We start from the raw sequence: 20,536 nt of genomic DNA, 5'->3' as shown, positions 1-20,536 counted from the left end.
AATGTCTAAATTTATTGAGTAATGGATTCATCCAAAGGAAAAAAAAATACCTCACAACAATGTAAATGGATCTACCTTTTGAACTAACTACTCTGAAGGAAGTTTTTTTCACAAGTGGCTCAATGAGAATACATGGTAATTTCTTTCACAAATGGGTCATTTTTTTCATGTTTACTTACTTTTGAAAGAGAGAGAGAGGAGAGACAGAGCATGAGCAGTGGAGGGGCAGAGAGAGAGGGAGACACAGAATCTGAAGCAGGCTCCAGGCTCTGAGCTGTCAGCACAGAGCCCGGTGTGGGTCTCCAACCCATGAACCACGAGATCATGACCTGAGCCGAAGTCGGACGTTCAACCGACTGAGCCACCCAGGCGCCCCAAATGGGTCATTTTAAAAGGACTGACTTGTCCTTTGTGGTGACAAGAGTATAAATAAATTTCATTGGCAGTCTTACCATTGCAAATATTTCAGTAATTTTATCAATCTCCTGTGTGTTCTAGTTGGGGAAGTAACAAAGTCATAATGCATAAGAAAATATAACAGACAATTATTAAAGCTAGAAAATGATCATCTCATTCATCATTTTACAGAAACTAAACTGATGTCCTTAGAGATTATATGTATTTAGAATTATAGAACCAATAATAGAACCAATTATTACAACAAGACTAGTAGAACCAGTTACAGAAACCAGCAAACCTGGGGTGATTTGCTAGTTTGAAAGGAATGCACATCTAATACAAAGAAATTTAAAAGAGTATAAGGAGAAAAGATGAAGCTCAGACTCTAACCTCAAATGCCGCCACCACCAGCTTCTGGTTTATCTTTTTGTCCCTCCTGTTTCTGGAATCTCCACTGTTCTCTGTCCCGTACAACACATTATCCTCATAGCAGCCAGTGTCATCTAGATAAAAATATAAAGCCCACTATTAATCCCTCCTCTGCATAAACCCTTCAGGAATGACATTGTAGAATAAAATCAGACATTGAGCAAAATATACAAGTCTTGGATGAAGTGGACTCTGCCTTGCCAACCTTACCTCTACCTCTCTGGAAGTTCATCTGTTTGCAGTGCTTTTTGCTTGGCATACTGTGTAATGCCTTGTGCTGTTCTCCTAGCCTGAAACACTCTTCCTCTTTCCTTAGAACACCTACCTCCTGCCTAAGCAGTTAGCCCCATCCTGAGCCAGACTTTCCCCCAGAGGACCCTCCCTCCCAGACTCGGTTACAGTGCCAGCTCTGGGCTCTTTACATACCCGTGAATTAAAAAGTATTAGCTCACCTGTTTACATACTGCGTCTAAACACCATTGATAGTCTCAAGCTTCAAGTAACATCTTTATGCCTAAGAATCTTTGACAGAAATATCTTACGCTTGACAAAAACATAGAGTAAACCTTGGTAGGACTTCGTAATAGAAATCTTACTTCATGGGAATGCAAGCTGGTGCAGCCACTCTGGAAAACAGTATGGAGGTTTCTCAAAAAACTAAAAATAGAACTACCCTACGACCCAGCAATTGCACTACTAGGCATTTATCCACGGGATACAGGTGTGCTGTTTCGAAGGGACAGATGCACCCCCGTGTTTATAGCAGCACCATCAACAACAGCCAAAGTATGGAAGAGCCCAAATGTCCATTGATGGATGAATGGATAAAGAAGATGTATATATATACAATGGAATATTACTCAGCAATCAAAAAGAATGAAATCTTGCCATTTGCAACTATGTGGATGGAACTGGAGGGTATTATGCTAAGTGAAATTAGTCAGAGAAAGACAAAAATCATGACTTCACTCATATGAGGACTTTAAGAGACAAAACAGATGAACATAAGGGAAGGGAAACAAAAATAACAAAAACATGGAGGGGGACAAAACAGAAGAGACTCATAAATATGGAGAACAAACTGAGGGTTACTGAAGGGGTTGTGGGAGGGGGGATGGGCTAAATGGGTAAGGGGCACTAAGGAATCTACTCCTGAAATCATTGTTTCACTATATGCTAACAAATTTGGATGTAAATTTTAAAAAATAAAAAATAAAACAAGTTAATAAAAAAAAAAAAACAAATCCTACTTCCCTCTCTAGAAATAATCAGTAATGTTCAATGGTAAGAATTCTGGTTATAAAAGGAAAAAGTGAGTGAACAATGCAGTGATCAAAATAAGTCTCATTTAAATTTGGGAGTTAACTCTTGATTTATCACCTCCCTTCCTACCCCTCTTGTCTGACACCACCCATGTAATACTGATGCAGCTGAAGTGTGTTGTCCCAGAATGGGGAAATAATTATGAGCAGACACACTTCACCTTCCTCAGTGATGTCAGCATAGACAACCTGATAAGTAGGTGAAGTCTGTACACCAGTTTCTACTTTGGCATACCACTATTCAATTGAAGGATTCTTTCCAAAGACCCAGGACCCTTGTGATGCCTTAGCCATGTTGGCCCTTGATCTCTTCATCAAAATGTCCTGTCTCTTGTTCCAGAAGTATTTCGGACATGGTCAACAAGATGATGGATTTGAGTTGGTTTCCTTTGTTCCCTGCTAGTTCTTTAGTGCACTTCCAAACTCACTTTGGCTTCTCCTCTGGGTAGTTTTAGAAGCTGTTAAAGTTTTGCACTGTAGTCATTTGACAATTCCCAACCCTCCACAGCACATCCTTAGTTCTCTCTGCTGACACTGTCTTTCAGGAAGTCTTTAAGCCATAATTTCATCATAGAAGCAATTCTGACAGGTTGACTTAGATGAGTATCATTTTTTCATAAAGAAAGATTGGAAAAGGCACACTTGCTGAGCTGTATTCAGATGTGTCTAGTGAAAGTCCTGCCTCACCACCTTCTCCCTTCCTTACAACATTTGAAGGTTTAAAAAAGTTGGCTCTTTCTAGGTGAATGTTGCATATGAAAAGGAAGCAGGGTTAAGTTGTTTTATGAACTTTATGTAAGCACTAGCATTCCTTAATGCCTCCTGTCCTTTTATCTTCTCATTCTTATTCTGTAAACAATGGCACATTGTAACTAACTACTATGCCATAAACTCTACCACAGGGAACTTAACAGAAAGTGAATGAATTTAGTCTCTTTTAAAGCAGTTATTGTAGATGGGAACTTTAAAAAATGCTTTCAGTGGTCTGCTTTCAGAAAAAAAAACTGTTATATGCTTTTGTGTTAAGGAAATAGTTTATTTTTCAACTTCTTTAGTGTTTAGATTTTTAACTTCCTCAATACTTCAATAAATTATGGACTCATTTTTTTTTTTGTTCCAGCATTTTAAATGTATTCATGTTAGGTGCAGCATTTTTAATGTATTTAGTTAATGTTAGTATTTTAGAATTCCTGGATACATTTGGCTTCTTTAAATTCTCCAGAATGTTATAAAGCTAAATAACTTATATTCTTGGAAATATCTTTATTTTATGCTTTCTGTGTTGGTGACATACAAAGTAACCTGTCTTGTAGGAAGTCAGTGGCCTTTTTGTGACCAAAAAATGAATAAGTCTTGTTAAAAACTAACTTGTTCTTAGGAAGTGGCTTAAAGTATAAAAAAATGTGGTTTTAAATATATTATTTCAATGAGTATTTTGAAATAGTAACTCTACCAAAAAGAAAGATTTTGAAAAGCTTTACTTGACTGGAATTCTTAGAGACTGGAATTCTCAGAGCAGCATATTTGTAACCTCTGAGCAAATACCTCTTGGGAGATAAAATGTAAGCAAACCCCAAATTTAATGTAAGTCTTGTATTAACTCGAAGCAGAACATTACTTGTGGATAGCCCTGGTTTTATAACGTGCCATTGTGTTCTAGGTGGGTAACCCTGGGGAGCCTGGCTTGAGGGGGCCTGAAGGCAGTCGGGGGCTTCCGGGAGTGGAAGGACCGCGAGGACCGCCTGGACCGCGAGGCGTGCAGGGAGAGCAGGGTGCCACCGGCCTGCCTGGCATCCAGGGCCCTCCAGTGAGTGGCGGACAGTCCCCAGGGTTTCCTGTTGGAGACTTAGTCTCACAGCACCAGAAGGGGGGTGGGGAGCCAGGCTGGCCCAGACTCGAGCTCCTCAGCAGTGTGGGTGGGTTCTCTTGTAAATCCAGCCACCTGGTTACTTGCCGAGTCTGTCAGGTTACCATTTAACAATGTCTTCTTTATGGTTCTGTTTACAAACCGTCTTTTTTTTCTGTCCCAGGGTAGAGCACCAACAGATCAGCACATAAAGCAGGTTTGCATGAGAGTCATGCAAGGTAAATAAATCATAATGTCTTGACTTTTGTTTGCTTTAAAGGTGGGAGATCTTGAATAATGTTAATATTGTTTTATCCAGTTTGTTGCCACACAAAACCTTATAGTCTGAAAAAAAAAAAAAAGGTTACCCACACACACACACACACACACACACACACACACACACACACACTTTTTAACCCCTTTGGAACACAAATTCTCAGGTATCCTTCCCCCTCCTTAACATCCTACTACTTAGTGTATACGGCACTGACCTTGGCTCTTTGTGTAGCTTATATGTGAAATAATTGACAGTCTTTATGCCCATAAGAAGCATAAGGACATTATCTCTACTTATGTATAACATAGGTAGAAAATTAATAACTAGTATTTTACTAAAATGGTGATATATTTTTACTTTGCTAACCTTTGTCTAAATTCATCTATGGCTACAGCAGTTGTCTGTCATAGCTCTTTCAGAAATGGTCTAGTTCTAAAGTCACATAACAAAGGAAACTGGGGACAAAGAAACTTGGGAGATCCTATAACATGGAGGCCTTCTAACAAATAATTAACTTATTCTGGTTGGAACCAATTCTGTCGTGATACTCTTCTTTTGTATGCTCATGAGATAGCCTAATTTGTCTGGTAGACTTGTAGAGTTTTCCCAGAATGAAATTGTCACTCTATATTTGAAAACCAATATAAGTCTCTTCATTGCAGACACTTAATCTTAAAAGAATATTTCAATTTTAAATGTTATATCTCAAGAAAATTATAATTTTATGTTAAGTCTTACATAAGGCAAACTAGAATGTTCACATTTAAACAATTTTAAAATGTTGGTTAGGAATTTGTTTCCAAATCATAATCTCCTTCACACCTTAAAAAAAAAATTATACCGGCATATTTCCCATAGAGTATTTTCATAGGAAAGATTTCTTATTCTTCATCATTTTAGTGGATGATTCTTAATCTATTTAATGGTTCCTGAAAAAGCCCACACAGTTATTAATTTTTAAGGCAGACTATGAACATTCCCAGGAAGCAAGCTATTTTTAATGTCTGTTGTCTATTCCAAGCATGAAAAAACTTTTGAGAGGGGAATCTATAAGAAATTGTGAATGCTCAGGATATTTTAGGTTACTCAATCTCTTCAAACTAAAACTGTGGGGCTAGGTCTCAACTACTGTCTCAATGCTAATTCTGGACAATGTCCTTGGCTTTTCAAAAGCTTCTGGATATCCACTTCTACTTATGTTAAGAAACTCATTTTCTTCCCATCCTGGCTTTTCAGATAACCAGCCAGGACTCAGGTGACATACTCTTCCTTCTAGCACAATACCCATCAGAAAGACTTGCTGTGTTTTTTTTTTTTTTTTTTCTCACCTCCCTCCTCCCCTGTCTCAAAACAGCAGGACCAAATATATCCAGGGAGAGCTGAATAAAACAGCACCAGTGAAGCCTCTTGGCAGAAAGTCCATGCAAAAATGATCCAACTTTATTCACTTCTCGCCACCAATTTTGAAGCTCTGGGGACACATTTAGAAAAAAAGACACTTGAAATACCCCTTTTATCATTTGAGTCACTTTCATGCTTCTGACTTCTATGGGCTGTTTTGTTTATTATCTTTTAGAGCATCTTGCTGAGATGGCTGCTAGTCTCAAGCGACCGGACTCAGGAGCCTCTGGCCTCCCTGGGAGGCCTGGACCCCCTGGTCCCCCAGGACCTCCTGGAGAGAATGGTTTCCCAGGCCAGATGGGACTTCGTGGCCTCCCAGGCATTAAAGGCCCCCCTGGTGCTCTTGGTTTGAGGGGGCCTAAAGGTAAGTCATTTGCCCAGGTGGAACAAAAGAACATACACTGTCCTTTTTCAGATGTATTCACACATCTTTCCAAGATCATAAACTATTATATGACATCCTCTTGACCTTGCTGTATGACAACGGTAGACCAAAAACTAGAATTAAGGTCCCTTGACTTTTAGTACTTCAGTCATAGTCCAAAATAAATTTTACAGGATCTTGTAAAGGATCAACCAGCTTTTTTAATTTTTGTTTTGAGACTCTAAAATCCTTGTAGAGTTCTTCTGAGATGGCAACCAGCCTTAGAATGTTTGTATCCGTTACTTAAACTAACGAAATTTGTTTGGACATAAGACAAATTACATCATGAACTGAAGCTGCCTCCCTCTTCTTTTAAAAAGTGACACTGGATATTTAGTTGTGATGGATTTTTTCCAGCTCTGAGGTATAATCTAACTTTTTCCCCTTCTTTAACATTTAAGGGAAGGTGAACAAGTTTGTTTCTTCCCCCTTTTATTTAAAAGCAAGTTAAGCCTTTAAAATCAGTATTTTGCAGAAATATAGGATTGTGAGAGTGTGTTAGGTATTCAGCAGGACCTGCAGAAGGACTGGTTGCCTCAGATGGTGTTTGCTGGTTGAGGTGAGTAAGTATGTCAGCTTGCGTGGGTGTGTGCCCTGGATAATTTACAGAGAGAGCTGAATAAAATCAGGAATTTCTGTCTTATGGTGAGTGACTGACGGTTCTCTCGGAAGCTTCAGAAAGGCATGGCATCAGAAATCAGAGACAGACTTGTTTTTCTTTCAACGGTGGTGTTCCAATTAGGGATAAATATTATGGTGTGAATGGTCAGAGGGCAAGCAAGCTGCCTTTTTGGATCTATAAATGAATTGCTGATGCATTTGGCTAACTACACTTTCAGCTGGAACAATTTTGTTAATTATATTTGATTTTTTTTTTTTTTGGCATGTGCACTGCTGTATGTGAAAAAATAAGCCCTAATTGGAACCTCTTGTAAGGCTGGCACAATTTCCAAGCTTTCAAGGGGCTGGATAAAATGAAATATGGAGAGAGCTCGGAGCTCTTCTTAAAGAGAACTGAATATTTTCTTTGAAAGAATCACATAGTCATTCATCTTTGTCCTGCTTTTAGCTATTGGTTGAGGAACTCATGAGTGGGCACTCTGTGGGTAGGCCACATTCACTCTGTTAATAATTTCCAAGGAACTCTGCTGCCTCCGGTGGATTGTTGACTTAGTTGGTTCAGCTGCACCAGAGCCCACAGATGACTCCTCAGCCTTTCCTGTAAGTTTCCTTTAGAGCAGTGGTTCTGCAAGAGTGGTCCCTGAAGCATCGGCACCACCAGGGACCCCCTTTGCAATACAAGCTCTCTAGCCCACCCCAACCCCACTGATCCAATCAGAGACTCTGGAGGTGGGGTCCAGCAGTCTGCGTTCTAACAAGCCTCCAGATGATTCATTCCTGTGCTGCTACATGCACTGGTGTAGTGCAGTCACCCATTTTCCTACTGGAAACACCTTGTAGGGGCTGTAGAAATCACAGTCCTATTCTCTTTGGCCAAAAGGAAGTCTGTGTATGTGGTGTAGAACTTAATTTTGAATTAGTAAGAGAACTCCCCTCAAGTTCCATCTTATTTTCTAAGAAATAAGAATGTCTGTTTACTTACTATGCCAGTAGAGTCTGCCTGAAGTTGTGTTTCTCAGCCCGGGGTGCACAGCGGAATTACCTGGGGAGCTTTAAAAACTGCCCACAGCTGGGTCCCATTCTCAGAGATTCTGATTTAATAGGTTTGAGCCGCAGGATTTAAAAATATTCCCCATGTGATTTTAATGTACAGCGAGGGCTGGGAGCCGCAGGAAACAAAGGTGAAATGTTCAGGAAGCTCTCTGGGAAGGTCTTAGCAGCACTGAATTATGGCTGGGTTGGGCTGAGTTGGCTCTAGCAGATAAACTTTATTTTGAAGGGAAGAAAAATATATTTCTATATTTGGAACCTGGAAAATGTCTCTAGCACTAAGTTTATTCATTAAGCGTAGTTTGATCATATAAAGGACTTCCCCCTAATTTTTCTTCAGTATTTACAACATAGTTTATACTCTAGAAGTGATACAGTCTTTTTTTTTTCTAAAGGACTTTCTCTCCCCACCCTCCTTCCATCCCTCTATTGTCACTGGGTTCCTTTAAAGCAGCATCTTCTGTCAGTTTTCTTGAAATTTGGGGTATGGGAAGAAAGGAGTACTATCCTCAGATTTTATCCAGCAGTGCTATCATGAATTTGGAAATGTATGATTCCAGGTAACCGGACTTGACCTTTCTTGTCCTATCACATCCAGTATAACACTAATACTTAATTAAAAACATATAGTGTTCCACTGGCCAAAGGTTACAGATCAGTTTTTCCCTGAGAACAAATACTTCGCCATTTGAAATTTAAATGTTCAGCTAATTAGAGAAGAGATGTATTTCAGTGTCACCTGCTGCCTTCTTTCCATGACTAATAAAGAAGGGACAGTGAGTCTTGCTCTGCCATATTACTTTGTGGGTCTTTTTCCAAGGATATTACTACATAAATAATGAACAAATAAATTTTACTAAAGCTTTTAGCAGTTCAGGCTAAGCCTTTAATAAAAGCATTTTTCCCTAAAAAAGTACTCTGCAAAACACAGTGAAACATTTTCAGTGGGAGCTAGTAGAAATATGCCTGAAATCATACTCAAATCTTAAATCATGTTCATATTTTTTGGGTTTTCATTGGCATGTTTTATGCGATACTACACTAACATGTTAAGACCAAGGCCCCTTCTGCATGTACGTTTTACACATACTCAAGCAGAAACATGGAGACTTCTAATTGGCGTTATGTTCACTTTGCTTAGTATTAATTAATCTTCCATGTTGTCAATACTACTTTTAAATGTTCCCGGTTTGGATTAATTTTAAGTCCTGTGGAGTAAGGCCATATACATGTTTTTAGATATTTTAGTGTGAGTCAAACAGATGTGTCAATATGTAAATGAAGGCTTGAGAAAGTACACGTCGTAACTGTGACTAGCACTTTTTTCAGTATTAATCTGCTCACATGGAGTTGGAGCATCAGTTATGGCTTTCAAATAAATGAAATAAATAGCAGCTCTGGGGCAATGAGAATTTCTTCCCCGTTAGCCGCTCTATTCACAGTGAGCTGTTTTTCTTGTCACCGTGCATGTTTCCCTTCTTACCTTATGTAAAGCTTATTTTACAAGCTCTTTATATATATTTTTCCACAGAGTAGGCTAGCTATTAAAGGTGGACCGTTAGTTCCCTGAGCCGGTTTTCATACATCTCGAAAGGAGACATGATCGGGGTTTGAAGAAGTGGATTAACCCCAGGGATAACAGAGCCAGGCTGCAACACGGTTTGACGTGGAGTAGCAGCAGCTCACAGTGTGGCTCTGTCTCAGAGCGCATCTCTAAAAATTGTTTTTCTATGACCAATAACCGCAAGGCAGCATCAGGATGAAGACAGCAGTCTTAGTCCTTGCAAGCGACATTTTAAAGTTGATGTGGCTTCGCTCTAGAATGTGTTTAACTTTCACTATCTGTGTGGAAGTTACATTTTAATTTATAATCTTCATCTCACATCTTCAGAAAATGTGGCACATTTATTGGCTCTTTTCTCACTGCAAGCCACCAGAATTAGAGTGATATGACATTTAAATTGCTAAGTTAACAAGAGTGCTTAAGTTCTTAGTTTTTAAAATGCTAATGATCATATCTTCCTAATATAGTGAGGCCATGTTGATGATGAGTATAAAAAAAGAGCTTACGTGAATGTGAGTTAAACTTGGGCTCTAGATCCCTATACGGTATTTATATAAATTTAAATTGTTTTTGAAATACAGTTGATTCATGATAAAAATACTCATACAAGGACATTCACAGCTAAAATCAAAGTATGGTGACTAAATATTCACTTCATAATTAGATTTTTTTTTTTACTATTTTGGCATGCATGCTTTTGTTTTTTAAATTATTATAAATGGGACACAATATTGAATGAAGCTGAGCTGACACAAATGTTTGGAAAAATGATTATATATAGAATTTACTACAAAATGCCACTGCCTCTTCTGAGCGAGTAGTAGAATAATAATGTAATACTGTACCAGTGATATAGTAGAATAATGCCTTCTATGGGGAGCAGGAAAAGTCAGTTAGGACCGGTTGACTAAGGTATTAGGGCACTTTGTTAATGAGGCCAAGTTTCTAGGTTTCTCTGCAGGGGCCAGGATAATTAATGAAACTTGGTTTTCTGGCTGCTGAATCCCCAAATTCAATCAACTGTCTTGCAAATACACATGGTTGGTTGCAGTCCAAAGCATTTTCCCTATAAATAATAATCACAAATGAAATGCAGGCACTTGTGACAGCACACTTTAAATTTTGAAAATTCATTAATTTATTTTTGGTGACACTAAATTTATATTGTTTGAGAATTTAAAAATATATTAAAAGATATTTAGTGAAGAGTTTTTCTCCTACCCCTGTCTCCCATCTGCTTAGTTTCCTTTATTCTTCCCATTGGGTAATCCCTTTTATTAGTTTCCTACATATCCTTATCAGTGATAAGGTGCAATATATGATTATATACTTCCCTACATCTTTTTAGAGGCAAGTCATATTATCCTTTGGTAGTGATCTGAACCTTGATTTTTTTCATTGAACAATTATGTCTTGAGATCATTTCAAAGAGCTTCCTGATTCTTCTTCATAGCTGCATAGTATGCCATTCTATGGAAGTACCATAGTGTATTTAACCATTTCATGGACAGTTAGTTTCTAATCTTCTACCATGATAGCAAGGCTGCAGTGACTATCACTGTGTATTTCGTTTCTGTACAAATACAACATAACCTCTGTACTTCTAAGATAAATTCCTAGAAGTGGAATTGCTAGGTAAAATGGTACTACCATTTGTAATATTGATAGATATTCCAAGAAACTGCCTCAATTCACAGTCTTATTAGCAACAAGTAATAATGTATTTTTCCACAGACTTGCTAGTATATGTTTAATTAAACTTTGGAATTTGTGCTGATTTTATAGTTCAAAGTAGCTTTCTTGTTCTTTTTAATTTCCATTTATTTTGTTGTGAGAGTGATGTCAGATAATTTTCCATATATTTCAGAGCTATTTTTTTTCCTCTTAATGACTTCCTTGCTTATATATTATCATTTTTTATTGTTGTTGACCTTTTTTATTGTTTTTAGGAACCCTTCATATTCTGAATCATGACAGTAAAGCCAACTCAAATCTGAGGTTATAAAATAATTCTCCTTATTTTCTTCTGGTTCTCAAATTACATTTAAATATTTGATCCATTTGTAACTTATCCTAGATCATGTTGTGAGGAACAGATTCGACTTTATTTTTTCTTCCAGTTGGCTACCCACTTTTTCCAAGACCACTTATTGACTTGTTTGACTATTTCCCACCTTAAGATGGCACATTTATTACAAAACAAATTCTTATACGTATTGGAGCCTGTTTTGGGGCTGTTTCACTGGTCTATCTATTCAAGTACCAGTACCACACCATTTTAATTGGTATAATATGTGGTAGGATTAATTCCCTTCATGTTGCTTTTCTTTTTGGAGTTTTGTGGCTACTCTGGCTTATGTGTTTTTCTGTACAAACTTCAGAATCCTCTTTTCTGGTTAAAAATATCTTTTTATTGAGATCATGATGAAACTTCAGCTTACGGAGAACTCATACCTTTTTGTGATGATGTCATTCCACCTAAGAACAGTTGTCAGTCCTTTTGTATCCTTTAGAGATGTTAATTTTTTGTTGGATTTGCATATTTCTGATTAAATGTATTCCTAGTTATTAATTTAATTGCTATTTTAAATGGGATCTTTTTTCATTACCTCTTATTTCTGGTTGTTTGTAAATGTAAAAACTACTAATTTTCATATATTAATTTTGTGCTTTGCTATTTTACTGAATTCTCTCATTGTTTGTAGTAGATTTCGAGTTGATTTTCAAGGATTTAAGATGTACACTTATATCACCTGAAAATAGGGATATTTTTGACTCTCAAAGCAAATGACAATTAATAGTGATAAAGTACGCATCTCTATAATGTTTTGTCTGTAGTGGGACTGCTTCTCGTGTTTCCCTGTAAGCATGATGCTAGCTTTTGGGTTGAGGCAGATATATTTTATCAGGTCAGGGAAGTAACCATCGATTCTTATTTTACTGAATGTTGTATCAGGAATGCATATTTTATTTTGTCCTATGTCTTTTCAGCATCTATGAATATGGTCATTTGCTTTCCCCCCACTTGGATCTCTTAATATAATTAATTGACTCAATTTTTGCCTTGCTACATACTTACTACAACCTAGTTTTGTGGCAACAAAACTCTCAATTTTGGGTTTGCTTAAAGTTTAAAAATATGGAACTTTCTTTTTATAAACATACAGAAACATAACATTTCTCTAATGAAATGCAGGTGACTTGGGAGAAAGAGGGGAACGTGGCCCTCCAGGAAGAGGTCCTAAGGGCTTGCCCGGAGCTACGGGTCTCCCAGGTAAGTGTGTTATATGGCAGCATGAGGTTGAGGAATTGGGAGCAAGTGGGCAGTCTGAATTGGAAAATATTTTAAAGAATTGCTCTTTGATTACTTAAGCATATCATGTAATTCTCAATAATGGCCAGCACAGATTTTTCAAGACCAACTTTAATGAAGAGTTAAATGATCTATAAATCATGCCTGTCTGTGTTCCTCATGAGAAAACATATGTCAGGGCTTAAAATATTAATTTCTTGAACAGATGTTTTTTAAAAAAATTGTGTCAAGGTCCAGCCACAGTGCACTTATCAGAAAATTCTGAATGAATGAGGTCCTATCCATTTTTAGCCTAGTTGATAGTTTTGTTTATTTTTTAACCAAAAAGAGCAACAAAAACGTTTTTAAGTTTTCAAACTATTCATGTTGCACAGGGAGTAACTGAAATTTTCTTTTAAAAGCTCCTGTTTCAAACATCCAGACCCTCCAGAAATCCATATCCAAAAAAAATAAATCTGAACATTCCAACTCCTATAGTCACAAAGAGCCATGCACAAGCCACATATCACAGCTGTGCTGGCTGAGGTAACAAAGTCACCTCTGTGTGAAGAGCCTGGATTCTCTCACTGGGTGTCTGTTCTCTCTTTTCACACTGGCTACTCTGTCCCCACAGTCCAGGCTGCCACACACTCACCCACTGGGAAATGACTTAGAAGCCCAACCACAGAAGCAGCATAGCAGGGGAAGTCAGTTGGGTTTGAGAGCATGAGTGACCTGGAGCCTCCCAGCAAACTCATAGCTGCTGAGGCAGTGGCTAAGGAAGGCCCCCAGCGCTGGACCCTGGAGCTGAGGAGAGGCAGGGTGAGAGGCTGTGCAGAAAAGGGTGGTCCACACTCCTTCGGTGGATTTGGAAAACTTGGTTTAGAGAAATTTAGAAAAAGAAATGCTGATTTTCTAATTCTGACAGAGGCTTCCATATTCAATCATGGCTCTAATTGCAGCCAAAAACATCACTGCTTTCTCATTACCCATTTCGTTGCTCCTGGGAATTGCTTTCTCATTAAAAAAAAATTTTTTTTAAATATGAATACATTTGGAGATAGCTCACTGCTTTACTAACCCTGCGATTCATGAGTCTGTCAAGATGCTTTCACAAATTGATAAATTTTCGTGATTGGAAAAGGAAAGAAAACCTGGTTGAAGCTACAGGAGACCAAGAGAAGAAGATTTTAGTGTATGATAAAGTCTGTATTCATTGATGGATGTTTACAAGAGGAAAGGGAAATGGAATTTTCTGAGTGCTTTCTTCCTTTATCAGTGGCAGCAATAGGTAGTTTAGAGCTGATAAAAATATCATTACAATGTACTTAATTATCTATATATTACAGGATTGCCTCAGTTTCTCCTTCTCCCATTTTGTTGACAAACCACATAACAGTTCTTGGACCAGCAACTTGCACCCTTGGCAAGATTTTCCTTTATCAGAAATATATTATCATTTCTGGTGACTCTTACTTTCAAAAAATCTGTTGATAAGCCATGTTTTAAGTTTAAAATGGGAAGATTGAGGGAAAACCAGCTCTGTATGTATAGTGTCCCAGGCTGTCATGAGGGGACACGTTTCTGCCCACATGCAGCACCCCACCCAGAGCCGCTGAATCTGACTGCGAGCTCCGGGGCCACTGCTCTACCAGAAAGGGCCTTCCGTGATTTGCTTTTTAGTACATCAGACATTGGTGTGTGGGCAGGATGGTTAAGGCAGGACAGGCCCACCACTGGCAGCACTGACCGCTGACTGGTCCTCATCTTGTCCTCCTTGTGAAAAAAATTAATTTGTTATAGCTGTTCTTGGGTTTAAAACTTAAATATAATTTGTTAAAAAATTCTGTGGGCTCACTATTTTAAGACTCCTAAACCTGTCCTTTTCCTTTTCCTCTGCCTTTTGCCAGTCCTTGCCCCTTCCTTCCTGGTACCATCCTGAAATCTGATCTTTCTTTGTATATGCCTTTGTTACATTTCTGTTAAGAGGATATATGACATTATTTAGTGAAAAATCAGGGTTTCAGATTATTTTTTAAAAGCTGAGGCTACCTTTCAAAAGCATGCAGTTTTCCAAGTGCTCTAGCACACAGGCACGAAGGGTTTATGTTTGCCCCAGTCACTGAGGCACCAGCTGGCTGCTTTGGTTTTTAGGTCAGCTCACACTCTCTTGTCTACACTATGGATATACTTCGCTAACAATTTCTTGAATCCATTAGTCCCTGAACAAGAGCTTTTAGGGTCATTTTCCCCCTAAGGCTAGTACTTGGAGCTTCTGAGTAGGAGCTCCTGTTTGGAGCTCCATGATTTAGACATCCTGGGTTCAAATCTTGACTCTGTCACTTACTAGTTTTCTGACCTTGGGTGAGTTTGACTCCAAATCATAAGTGAAAGTGCTGGTTCACAGTAAATTATTGCACTTGTTCACTGTCCGCTGAGAGGCTGGGACCTTTAACTTCCCTGGCAGAGCCTGGAATGTGATTAGGGACGTGGTTTCTGGTCTCTCACAAACATAATAGTAACAGGACGATTACTAGTATGTGGAGGTCTGGAGGAACTTCCAGTAGGACTCTGTGCAGGGACTTGTCTGGAGCCTAAAAGAAAGAGCCTGTAGAACAGGATATCCTGCAACCTTCTTGGTTATCCCTATTGTTGGATTGGGGACTTAAATCCTCCTGAGTGGAAAACGTTCACTTGAGCATTCTTCCTGGTGCAAACATATGTGATATATTTGAAAAAATATAACTAACGCATTAATTATCTATCAGTAATCAGAATTCCTTTATGCTTTATGGACAGTTTTAGTTCTTTTCTCCTCTCCGTATCTGTTTGGCACTGATTATTACACGGCCCTTTGGGGTTGTAATGGTACACTGCCTGATATGGACCATAGGTCATTATTGTAACCGTCATGCTATCATGTTGGCTGTGGTGCTCGGTTCTTTAAAAAGTACCTATAAATCATCTAGTTTGTTTCTCCCAGCCAGAGGTAGGCAGAACAGGTATTTAAGAAGTGTGGGCTCTGGAGCCAAACTGCCCAGGTGTATGCACTGCTCTTTCACTTATTTTTAGCGACTCTGCCTCTTAGCGCTTCAGTTCTCTGCTGCATCCCAAGGCTGAGAACCACATCTACCCTATAGAGTTACTCAGGAGGATCTGTGTACATGTTACTACACGTGAAACACAGCAGCACCTGGCATATGGCAAGGATTTTGCAAATTTAGCTGTCATTATTTTGTTATTCTTCTGTTTCTATTTGAGGAAATGCAGACTTACAGAGGTCACCTGCTCTGACAAAGGTCTGTCAGCTAATAAGTCACAGAGGCAAATATTCATACCTTCTATGTCCAGGTTCATGTACTGGACAAAATGATGCACTGGCTGCCTAGTAATGGGATTAGCTTGCCTTTGCCACGCTAGCCATATAACTTCGCCATGTTTCATAACCACATACTGTCTTGATTTCTTTTCTGCCTCTCTCACAGAGCGGTGATTAGAGATCCCTGGGACTTTAGATGCCCCCAACCCCCATGCCCACCTTCAGTTTCTTACCAGAGGCCTTTGTGGTATTGCTTGATTGGGTTGTCTCATTAAGAGTAACTCTTTATGCCTGCTGCCACCAAACTTGCCCACTTGGGACCAATTCCTCGACGCTCTGGGGGTTTTAAGGGAAAATAGTTAATATTAGGTCCTGATCTCATCTGTGCATTCAAACTCATGAGGGAAAACAAGTTAAATAAGGAATCATATGTATGTGACCACCAGGAATGGGGCTTGTGAGCTGCGATGCTTTCCCTTTTTGGATGAGGAGAGGAGGGTAGAGCTGGCTTCTACCTAGGCACACTAGGTCACACTAGGCAACTGGGCTATTCAGGTTTCTTATGTAAAGCTGCACATAGGTGAGCTTTGCTTGTGAACACTGAGTGGAAAAAAAACCCCAAAACTCCAAACCAAGGGCACACTCGGTTTAGGCTTGTTTAGCAGTAGCCATTTATCCTATTTCCATTACTGCAGCTGTTTTATCTGGCTATGGGGATCTTCTATAAACAAACCGTTTTATGCCAATTCCTTAAACATATATGCTTTGTCAAACACCACAAATGCAAGCTCAGCGTAAGGTGGATATGTAAGAAAGTCCCTGGAACACACATTTTACATAACCCGTGGATAAGTCACCAAATTAATGCTGAAAATTACTTGCAGGGTTCCCCCCCCCCCTTCCTAAAGGCCTTTATACACAGTCCCTTTCACTTTGCAGCCTGCAGTAGATCCTTCAGAATGTTCCAGCAGGGACTGGCCTCCATCAGTGTAACATGACTACCCTCTAGTGTTCGCACAGAGAATGACATTCATTTTTAAAAATAACGAAATGTTTGGCAGTAACATTTTTATAGGTCCTTGAAATTTCAGAAAACTGTGTAATCATTAGCCGGTTAGTGCAGCTAACACACCCATGAGGCAGACAAAGCAGAATGAGAACACTTCAGATCTGTTTTCTGAGGAGCTGAAGGGTAGTTTATAGATATTCGCTAATGTAGCTGCTAGACTTCTTGAATGATTTGGACTGTGACTTGTATCACCCCAAAATTACGCTCCTAAACAACACCAAGAACCTTGGAGAGTACCCAGCGTCAGGACTCACCAGAAACTGATGATTTGTTATGTGAAGCCTGATTTTTTTCCTCTGGCCAGTTTTACAGGACAAAACCTCAGAAAAAAAATCTTTAGTTTCTTTTGATAGTTAGAGCTCCAGAAGAATCAATACTAACTCTTGGTTGTGGTGCCGCTTTTACTTCCCGGTTAATTCAGGCTCATTAAACACCAAACCACACACGCAGGCACGCGCGCGCGCACGCGCACTATTATGCATGCACACACACGCAGCATTAGCGGCTCAATAGGTATGGAAATACTCTTAGATTGAGTAGTGGTTAAGGGCCCTTGCTTCTAGTTCTGACGCCCTCTAGCTGTGTGATGATGGACAGTTATTTAGCCTTAAAAAATTTTTTTTTTAATGTTTATTTTTAAGAGAGAGAGAGACAGAGAGACAGAGCGTGAGGGAGGGGCAGAGAGAGAGGGAGACACAGAATATAGGCTCCAGGCTCTGAGCTGTCAGCACAAAGCCCTAAGTGGGGCTTGAACTCACCAATTGTGAGATCGTGACCGGACCTGAGTCGAAGTCCGACTGAGCCACCCAGGCGCCCCATGCCTTCTTAACTCTCACTTCACACAGAGGAAAATGGGATCAATAACGAGCCAGTTCAGGGCCATGGTAAAGCGGGAGCGTTGTGTAAGTGTTGATGGTGATGATGGTCAGAATGACGATGATGACATCCAAAGCCTCAACGGGTAAAATTGCTGTATTTGCCCAAGGGAGAATTGGACTGGATGTGCTTTACATAAAATAAATCAAGGGTACACAGGATGGCCTTATCAACTCTTTTTCAAAGGATTATCAGGAATCTGGAATAAATGCAGCAAGTGAAAAAGCCTCTCCTGCAATGGGTAGAAATGGGGAAGTATAATATGAAAATCTAAAAAAAGCTTTCCTTCTGCTTTCTAATATGGTTGAATAGTAGAGAATAAATCCCCTTAAATTTAAGATTTTAGGCAGGAGTCTGGCTCTACAAATGTTAAAAATTTGGATTAGTTGCTAATATTTAGAAATTGAGAGGTGTTTATTAAAAAACTCAGCCTCTAGCTTCCCTTGACAATGATCAGAGGTTCTGCTGGCCCACCTTCCCTTAGGGCAGCTGTTGGCTGGAGTGAACTGCGGGGGGCACCGTTCTGCCATTCACAACAGGCCTCAGTCCTCCCTGTTGCCTCCCTAAAACTGATGTGGAATAGCGGTCACCAGTTTTCATTACATTTGTGTTATGTCTTCTCCTAAAGACAGCAGGGTGTTGTTTTTTTGTTTTTGTTTTTTTAGTTTATTTATTTTGAGAGAGAGAGAGAGTGTGTGTGGGAGGGGCAGAGAGAGAGAATCTCAAGCAGGCTCCACACTGACAGCTCAGAGCCCATGCCGGGCTTGAACCCACGAACCGTGAGATCATGAACTGAGCAGAAACCAAGGACTGAGCCACCAAGGCACCCCAGCAGGGTGTTTCTTAATCTAGGACCATTTCTTTACTACCTTAAAGGTCAGCAAACTTTTTTTGTAAAGGGCCAGATTTTTGGGATTTGTGGGCCATGTGGTCTCTGTGGCAGCCCTACAGCTCTGCCCTTGGTAGTGTAAAAGCAGCCAGAGGCAATACAAAACAGATGACTATGGCTCTGTTCTAACAGGACTGTTTACAAAAACAGGGGTTGGCTCATTTGGGGCGATCCCATGTTTGCCCACCTGATCTGTATTACCTGTTTTGCTCCTCCTGTGGTCTTTGGTTTGTGACCTCTCCTCTGGGCATTTTCTCCTCTTAATCTTGATTTGATTTTGTTAAGGCCGACCTGGTATGTCTCCATGATAAGGCGTATGAGAATTACCCTTTTTATGCACGTCTATCTGGCCTTTTAAAGCTTAAAAGAACAATGTTGAGCAGCCACCTGTGTCATGAGACCTGAACAGGTCCTGCTAAAGCCGTATTTATAGGTGCTGTTGATTAGAGAAAAATGTTCTCAGGGGCCTTGTCTTTAGAGGGAAACGTAATCATCTGCTTCATTACAACTGAATATAATCAAATGGAAGCTTATGGGATAAATTAAGGGAAATTACTTACATCTCATTCTCTTAATAATGTTTTGTCCTGGGGCACCTGGATGGCTCAGTTGGTTGAGTGTATGACTGTTGATTTCAGGGTTGTAAGTTCGGGCCCTACATTGTAAAGATTACTTAAAAAAATCTAAAAAAATACAAATAAAAAGTGTTGTCCTATAATTTTGCTTTGTGTAGATCTAATTGTAAATATCACAGGAAGAATGAGATCTTATATGTAAAATAAGATATCTACCTTCTTTCTAAAAGCATGTGAGATATATGTAATAAGAACACTTAATAAGACCAGACCACTATAATAAGACCAATACAAGACATATATTAATAAGACCACTAAAATAGAAAAAGAGAACTAAAACCACTGAGAAAGAAGGAAACTGCCTTAACCTAAGCAAATGTGTAATTGAACATGCTCACCATCTTGGCTGAATGGCTGAGGTAAGAGGAGCTCTATAGAACTATATCATCATGGTGTATACAATTTGTCTTACACAGATTTCTTACCACCACCTTTGTGCTAAGAGTATGAGAGCACTGCTGATGTGATGGGGTGGGTAAACATTCAGCAGAAACTCCCCTCTGTATTGGGTGCCATGCCTCAGAGAACATGCCACACGGGGTGATCAAACAACCTTTGAATGTGACAAAGGGAAAAAATGCTCCTGAGGAACTTAGGCCACGATAAAGTTCATGTAGGGGTTAGCCCCTGATGGGAAAACATCTGGGAACTTTGTAGGTGCCCTGCACATGCTTCTAAAAGACATCAATCAGTGATATCCTCATGAACATAATAATAGCCCCTATGTATCAGATGCTTTCAGGCAATGGAATTTAGTTTTAAGGAAGCATCATCCTGTCTTGTAGATGAAGAAACTAAGAGGTTAGTGACTTGCTAATGTCACCCCATTCACAAATGGCAGAGCAAGAACTTAAGGCTATCTTTCTGCCTCTAAATCCTGTTCTAACCCCTGACCTATATACTTCTACTCACTGTCTGGAGATTGATCACTTATTAGGGATGATGCCACTAGAAAAATATAATGTGAGCCACAATGAGAGTTGTCTACATAATTTTAAATCTGCTAGTAGCCACATTAGCAAAGTCATAAGAATCAGGTGAGATTCATTTTAATAATACAGTTTATTTAGCCAATTGTGTCCAAAATATTATCATTGCAAAATATATCATGTCATGTAAT

At 39.3% G+C, this 20,536-nt stretch overlaps 1 protein-coding gene and 1 long non-coding RNA gene across 2 annotated transcripts in view; one reads left to right on the top strand and one right to left on the bottom strand.

Annotated features, from left to right (window-relative positions):
- Window positions 1-20,536, top strand: part of COL9A1 (collagen type IX alpha 1 chain) — an 88,983-nt gene that overhangs the window by 66,881 nt on the left and 1,566 nt on the right. The window contains exons 34-37 of the mRNA XM_045498679.1: window positions 3,811-3,957; window positions 4,181-4,235; window positions 5,853-6,041; window positions 12,533-12,610. Coding sequence (XP_045354635.1) covers window positions 3,811-3,957; window positions 4,181-4,235; window positions 5,853-6,041; window positions 12,533-12,610 — 469 coding nt within the window. The remainder of the gene's footprint in view (window positions 1-3,810; window positions 3,958-4,180; window positions 4,236-5,852; window positions 6,042-12,532; window positions 12,611-20,536) is intronic.
- Window positions 317-17,700, bottom strand: LOC123608579. The gene is made up of 3 exons (XR_006717314.1): window positions 17,271-17,700; window positions 16,181-16,283; window positions 317-902 (listed from the first exon to the last, which is right to left on the bottom strand). It is a non-coding gene; the product is annotated as an uncharacterized LOC123608579 (long non-coding RNA).

This window comes from Leopardus geoffroyi, chromosome B2, assembly GCF_018350155.1.
Source record: "Leopardus geoffroyi isolate Oge1 chromosome B2, O.geoffroyi_Oge1_pat1.0, whole genome shotgun sequence".
NCBI classification, from domain to species: domain Eukaryota; kingdom Metazoa; phylum Chordata; class Mammalia; order Carnivora; family Felidae; genus Leopardus; species Leopardus geoffroyi.
Note: the sequence above shows the minus strand (reverse complement) of the source record. Positions and strands in the feature narration are given on the sequence as shown.